Source organism: Elephantulus edwardii, unplaced genomic scaffold (genome assembly GCF_000299155.1).
Source record: "Elephantulus edwardii isolate Elephantulus edwardi_28Jun2011 unplaced genomic scaffold, EleEdw1.0 scaffold00131, whole genome shotgun sequence".
Taxonomy (NCBI): domain Eukaryota; kingdom Metazoa; phylum Chordata; class Mammalia; order Macroscelidea; family Macroscelididae; genus Elephantulus; species Elephantulus edwardii.
The window spans coordinates 4,973,370-4,981,014 of record NW_006399881.1 but is presented as its reverse complement, the minus strand read 5'-3'; the positions used below and the strand labels follow the sequence as shown (position 1 = coordinate 4,981,014).

The 7,645-nt window shown below is 44.6% G+C and overlaps 1 protein-coding gene across 4 annotated transcripts in view; it reads left to right on the top strand.

The window, feature by feature from the left end:
• The window catches only part of SEPT6 (septin 6), a 129,108-nt gene that overhangs the window by 24,649 nt on the left and 96,814 nt on the right, over positions 1 to 7,645 (top strand). For all 4 annotated transcript variants that reach the window (XM_006893780.1, XM_006893781.1, XM_006893782.1 and 1 more), the window contains one exon: positions 1,697 to 1,811. In XM_006893780.1, the coding sequence (XP_006893842.1) occupies positions 1,697 to 1,811 (115 nt within the window). The remainder of the gene's footprint in view (positions 1 to 1,696; positions 1,812 to 7,645) is intronic.

Genomic DNA, 7,645 nt, shown 5'->3' with positions numbered 1-7,645 from the left:
CACCCATTTTGAATAATATTGCATGAGTTCCTTGTTATTCAATGCAGCATAGTATTCCATTGTGTGACTGTACCACAGCTTCTTTATCCATTCGTTTGATGATGGGCACCTGGGTTGTTTCCAACTCCTTGCTATTGAGGATTGCTTCTTTTTTAAAATTTCTTTGTGATATTTCCCAAACACTTTACATGTGTACCAAGCATCCCGCTAAGCATTACACCTATGAGGCCATTTCATTCTCCCAGTCGCCTCTAAATGTCAAACCAAACTGCTTATCATTGAGTCAGTTCTAACTCATGGCCGTGGCCTCTTGTGTGTCAGTGTGTTTCAATGATGGGTTGTTTTGGAAGCTGATTTCCAGGACTTTCTTCCTCAGCGCCTCTAGGTAGATTTGATTCACTGACCTTTGGTATCATCCAAATATGTGAACATTTGCACCTGCAAGATAGCTTATGTTGTTATCTCATACAACAGATGTGAGGGAGTTCTGATGGCCTAGTGGTAAGGAATTGTGCTGCCAATGCAAAGGTACACTGTTTGAATCCACCAGCTGCTGTACGGGAGAAAGATGGACAATCTTTGCAGTCTCTGAAAAACCATTGGGGAGTCAGCTATGGATTGGTATGCTACTCAACAACGTGACTGAAGTATGGAGTCCTGATAGCAGTGAAGTGCTTGGCTGCTAACAGAAAGGTTGGCAGTTTGAACCAGTCCAGTTGCTCTATAGGAGAAGGATTTGGTGATCTGCTCCCATAAAAATGACAGCCTATTAGTGGAGGCAAGGATTCTGAGGCTCCGTCTAACTTACTTTGGACATGTAGTGAGGAGAGACCGGTCCTTAGAGAGGGACATCATGCTTGGGAGGGTTGGAGGGACAGCACAGGAGGGGAAGGCCCTCTATGAGGTGGATTGATTCAGTGACTGGGATAATTGGGATGGGAGTGTCAGAGACAGTGCGATTGGCACAGGACAGAGCGGAGTTTAGGGCTGTTTTACATAGGGTCACTATGAGTCGCAGGCGACTCGACGGCACATAACAACAACAACAACATTAGTGGAGAGATGGAGGAGGTAAAGGACTAGGTAAGGTGCAATGTGGACTTGAAGAGAAAGGGAAAGAAAAGTAATTGATCAATAGTAGTTAATGACATAAACCACAATGCACAGAAATGCTTGTATAAAATTAAATGTACATGAATGAAACAATGTATTGGAGTAATTGTACAAAAGCAAATGATAGTATAAATAAATAATAAATTTTATTTTACAATGATCACGGCCTACAAACCCTGTGAGGCGGTTCTACTATGTCACATGCATATGAGTCACATCACTATGAGTCGGAATCAACTTGATGGCACATAACAACAATGACAGATCAAGAAAGAAACTGAGCCTAGATTTAACCCCAGTGGAGCTCTGCTGCTGCCAGCATTCTCGAGTCCCTGACTTTACCCTCCCACGCCGATAAACCCCCTCTGTAATTTGCTCTGTTTACACCTATGGTGAAGTCCATTCTCGAGCCTGGATGATGTCTGTCCCTAGGAACTGTGTGATTTCCAGGCTGACAGGAGCGGGGCGTGGCTGGGGGAGAGATGACACGCTGGGTGGGCATTACTTCCTCAGATGGAGTGTAGGACGCGGATTGCTGTTTAGCATGTGCTCATCTTCTCCCTTCTCTCCCCTTTCAAATTAGGGTGAAGACTGCCGAACTGTCCCCCTGGCTGGACACGTGGGGTTTGACAGCTTGCCTGACCAGCTGGTGAATAAGTCCGTCAGCCAGGGCTTCTGCTTCAACATCCTGTGTGTGGGTGAGTATTTCCATAGCAGGAAATTCTATTACAGAATATGGATCCTTAATGGCTGGATGTGACTTTGCAGGTAATTAGGTTAAATAGTGTATCGTTCTGATCTATCCATGAGCATGTTTTCTCCCCTTCTTCTTTTATCTCTCTGCTTATTTCTGTAAGCAGCTGCCTGTCATTATATCCCCCCCACCCATCTAGGCTAGAGTGTTTTATATTTAAAGGGAGCTCTGACAGCCTAGTGGTAAGGAGCTGCGTTGCCAAGCCAAAGGCAAGTGGTTCGAGTCCACGCCCCTGAAGAAAGATGGGAAATCTATGCAAAGGCATTTGACTGTGTGGATCATAACAAACTATGGCTAACATTGAGAAGAATGGGAATCCCAGAACACTTAATCATGCTCATATAAAATTTATATCTAGGCCAAGAAGCTGTTGTCCCAAGGGTACACTGTATGGTTTAAAGTCAGGAAGGGTGTGTGTCAGGGTTGTATCCATTCTTCATATCTATTCAGCATGTATGCTGAGCAAACAGTTTGAGAAGGTGGACCCTATGAAGGGGAATCAGGATCAGAGGAAGATTCATCAACAGTCTATGTTATGCAGATGATACATCCTAGCTTGCTGAAAATGAGGAGGGCCTGCAATGCTTGCTGCAGAAGATCAAAGACTACAGCCTTCAATATGGATTACATCTCAACATCAAGAAAATAAAGGTCCAATAGGCAATATCATGATAGATGGAGAAAAGATTGATACTGTCAATCTTACTTGAATCCATGATCAAAACCACCCTTGGTACAGACAGGAGACACATGCAAAGAAAATTATTCTGAAGATCATGTAGAAATGACTGATATCGTTCATTAACAGAGAAATGCCAGAAATACAAGGTGGGTTTAGAAGAGGCCATGGCACCAGAGACACTATCACCAGTATCATATGAATCCTGGCAGAAAGCAAAGAGTACCAGAGGGATATCTATCTGTAATTCATTGACTATACAAAACCATTTGACTGTGTGGATCACAAAAATATGTGGTTAACCTTGAGGAGACTGGGAATCCTAGAACACTTCATTGTGCTCATGGGAAACCTATACTTGGATCAGGAAGCAGTCCTCAGAGCAGAGCAGGGAAACACTGTAAGGTTCAAAATCAGGAAAGGAGTGTGTCAGGGATGTGTCCTGTCTCCATACCTTTTCAGTCTGTATGCAGAACAGATCATTGGGGAAGCTGGGCTTTATGAGGAGGAATGTGACATCAAGATTGGAGGAGGACTCATCAACAACCTACGTTATGCAGATGATACAGCCTTGCTTGCTGAAACTGAGGAGAGTCTGAAGCGCTTGCTGCAGAAAGTCAAGGACTGCCGCCTTCAATATGGGTTGAAGCTCAACATCAAGAAGACAAAGATTCTCACCACTGGGCCAATTGGCATTATCATGATGGATGGTAAAAAACCTCGGCTCCATAATCAACACTCTTGGCACCAGTAGTCAGGAAATCAAAAGACAAATTGCATTAGGTAAATCTGCTGTCAGGGAACTTTACAGAGTGCAGAGAAGCAACAATGGTAGTCTAGAAACTAAGGTGCTTCTAATTCAGCCCATGGTCTTCACAATTACTTGTTATGCCTCAGAGAACTGGACAGTGACTAAGGATGAGAGAGGAAGAATTGATACCTTTAAGTTGTGCTGGAGAAGAGTCTTGAACATACCATAGACCACCAAAAAAACCAAATATGTCTGTCTTGGAGAGAGTGAAATGGAGTTTCTCCTTGGAGACTAAGATTCTGAGGCTCTGTCTTACATTCTTTGGGCATGTGGCCAGAAGGGACTGGTACTTGGAGAAGGAAGGGTAGAGGGACAGTGCAGGAGAGGAAGACCCCAGATGAGAGAGGTTGATACAGTGACTAGGGAATTGGGGGTATGTGTATCAGAGTCAGCAAGACTGGCTCAGGAGAGGGCAGGCTTCAGAGGGTCACTATAAGTCGCAGGCAACTCGGCAGCACACAACAACAACAAGAGGTCAGGGTACCTCTCCAAATTACTGAAGAGTAATGATGCCAGTTTGAAGACTAAAATGCACCTGGTCTTTCCAATCACCTACTATGCACCTGAGAGCTGGAAAATGAATAAAGATGATAGAAGAATAAGAGTCTTTGAGTTTTGGTCTTGGGGTAAGTACTGAATATCCCATGGACTGCCAACAGAAGGAGCATTTTGGAAAAAGTGCAGCCAGAGTGCTCCTTGGAGATAAGGATGGCAAAGCTTCATCGCTCATACTTTAGACATGTTGCTAGGATAGGCTATTCTTTGGAGAGGGATATCATGTGTGGAAAGTTGGAGAGTAAGCGAAAGAGAGAAAGACCCTCAACAAGATGGATTAACATGGGCTCAAGTGTATCAGAGATGCACAGGATCCAAATCTGTTTTGTTTTGTTTTTAATTTTTTTTATTATTTGTGCATACTGTCAAATCAGATCTGATTGATACAGGAGGGGATTGTCCCTCCTTCCCCAGCAGAGCATCTGGTGGATTCGAACCGTGCGTCTCTGGGATTGCAGTGCAGCTTCTTGCCACTGGGCCACCAGAGCTCCCCTACAAATCTGTTTTTAATAGGGTTGCTCTAAGCCATCCTCAACTCAACGGCACGCAACAGCAACAGCACAAAAACAAGCTAGAGTGTAGATACAGACCTTGGGGGAAATTGAGATGCTTGAGGCCCAGTGGGAATCTTGGAAGAGGGCTCGGCTGACTGTACTAACACTGTCAAGTTCAAGTTGACTTCAGAGTTTAGGGGCCAGGACCAAACTCAAGAGAGGGGACGAACAGCTGAAGAAAGATGCCTGCCCACTAGCTGTGGCAAGAGGCTGAGTCCGTCTGTTTCATCGACTGCTTAATGCAGCTGGGGCTCAAATGTGGGAAGCTGGGTCTCTCAAGTGTGAGAACCACGTCTTGGTTGCCTCTGTATAGTTGCAGAACAAAAAAGTCTCAGAATGTGTGTGAAATGAATGAATGAGTTAAACTCAGGGTAGCTCACTCACTGGGTCAAAATTCACAGCAACTAACAACAACAAACTTTTCAAAAACGTTCCCACTGGTAGCTCTTTTTGTCCTTACCAGGACTGTGAAGTGAAACAGAGACCTAGGAACTGGGGAATGATAAAGGATCTACCTGAGGCAACACAGACTAAGAGGCAGAGCCTCGATGCACACCCAGATCTGGCTGAGCCCATACTCCTCTTATTTTCCTAACTGCTGCCAGCAACATCTCTGGGGGAGCACAAAACCACTTTGGAAACTGGCAAGCACCAACCAAACCAAAATGAGGGATAGCAGTTCCTTGACAGTCTTTGAGAACCTCTGCTGAGACCGCGAAAAATCCCAAATTTGCAAGCACCATCCTAGCACATAATTGTCACCATCCAGTGCAGGAAAGCATACCCACAAATTTTCGGTGACCTCCTTCTGAATCAAAATGATTCTATAAATACCATGAGAAAATCCGTTCTCACACTGACAGGAACACTTGAGCACTTTTGCTAATTGCCTCCTCTTATTTCTTTTTTTTTTTTTATTTTTGTGTGAGTGTACCGTCAAATCAGATCTGACTGGTACAGGAGGAGATTGTCCTTCCTTTCCCGGCAGAGCATCTGGTGGATTCGAACCGTGCTCCTCTGGGATTGCAGTGCAGCTTCTTGCCACTAGGCCACCAGAGCTCCCCATCCTCTTATTTCTTTATAGAGCAGGTGAGGGACTCTTTCACATCACAGATCTAAAACTCATCGCAATTCATGACCATCAAGCCAGAACTTACTCAGAGCTGGCCATCCAGCAGGTTTTCAGAGGCTGTAAATTGCATAGGAAGAGATTGCTTTTCTCTGTCCCATAGAGCAACTGGTGGATTTGAAACCCCTTCCCCCCCCAAAAAAAAAACCACTTTAGGTTGGCAGCGCAATCCCTTCACCCACTAGATCACCAGAGCTCCCTTCACAGAGCAGGGTCAGCCCTTAATTGGGCTTTCTCTTCATGTATTCTAAAGCTCTGTGGCTAAAGTCACTTATTCTTTCGAACTCTGTATTTCCTCTTCTCTTCCATCCACAGCACTCTTCCCCCCACCTTTTTCATTTCATCAGATCAAGTTTACTGCAGAGATTGAAGGTGGGGAGATAGAGTCAAGAGAAATGATTCTTGGAGCTTTTCTTTCTTGCATGGCTTGCTGGAATTTCCTCAAACATACTTACTTTATTAAATGCTTCCTGTAGTTCTTCCAGCTCCTCCCGAGAAGTGGTAGTAGTACTGTTTTCCATCTCTGGACGCGCAAAAGTATCTTCAGGTCTTTATATCTCAGGGCAGCTCTGGTGCCCTAGGCCAGAGGGTACTGTGCTGTAGTCCAAAGGCTGGGCCTTTCTGGCAGTTTGAATGCAGCCTGGACTCCTCAGGAGAAAGGTGGGTGATCTCATCCCTTGAGATTTCCAGCCTCTGAAGCCCCATGGAGGGTCAACTGTAAACAGGTTCCAACTTAAAGGCTATTGAAAAGAGTGGGCTTTGGGGTGGGCATGAGGTGAAGGGGGCTTGTGGGCGGTAAAGAGTGGTAGGGACTTTATAGAAGGGGCTGAGGGTGCTGGGAAAGGCCCATCCACAGCACTCTTACCCAGATTATTTTCAGTAGGAGAATCACTACATACTCAAGGACAAGTAGAAAAGAACAAAACGACTTCTAAATGTGGGTTATGGGCAGTCAGAGAGGCTCACTCACTAGCTAAATGACTCACTCCCACACACCAGCCTTGGAACCTATGAAATAATATTGTATACGTCCCAGAATTACATGCTACAGCCTTAGAGTTCAAAGTTAGACTCTTTATCCTTCAAATGCCTACTTATGGTTGTGATCAGGTGCTGTTAAGAAAAGGTTACTAAAGAAACACAAGGCATGATGGTCAAGATCAAGTCTTATCACAACCAGTGTTAACTGCCAAAGCATGACTAAATTTCCAGCAGGATCTGTCTGGTCCAGTGGTAAGGACTTTGCACTGCCAACCCAAAGGCACTTGGTTTGAATCCACCAGCTACTCCAAGGGGAAAAGATAGGCAGTCTCCTCCCATGTGATGTAAAGCCTCTAAAACCCCACTGGGAGATGGGATGAATTGAAATTCTATTCTACATTTCCTCCCCTTTTGATCAGGATTCTTTCACTTAATATCTTCTTATTGCGAAGTGCCAGCACAAACATATCATATTCCCTTTAACTCCTCCCAGAGCTCCATGTGACCTGTCATGAAGTCGAGGAGATAAAAAGTGAAATGACAGACTCACTCTAAGCAACATTTTGACCAAGTACATATGACTGGGCTAGTAAAGCTTTAGGAGGGAGACAGTATCAATCACAAGTGTCCCTAGGGCCCAGAGACTGGAGAAGCCAGAGTTAAAGCAAAGTGACGGGGCAATGGGTTAAGAATTGGCTGCTACATTATGCTAAGTGAAGTATCTCAATCACAAAAGGACAAATACTGCATGGTGCCACTGTTGTAAAATGGGACTGACCTCGGGATTGGGGGGAGACTGAGAAAGATGGGACGAATAATGTATACTGCATTGAAACAGATGAGGGAGAAAACTGTAAAAGGGATATGTGATTAGGTATTATTGTCACGACTGGAGTCCAGAACGAAGGCTGTATAGTGGAGTGGACCTGGGGGGGAGGGATTGTATAACAATGAAAGAATTTTTCTTTTACTTTTCAAAGAGAAGGGTGAACTGGGGGGAGGGGTGGGCAGGGAGAAAAGTGGAACAATGAATGAATGGAAATCCAAAGATATTGTAAATTTTCATTAA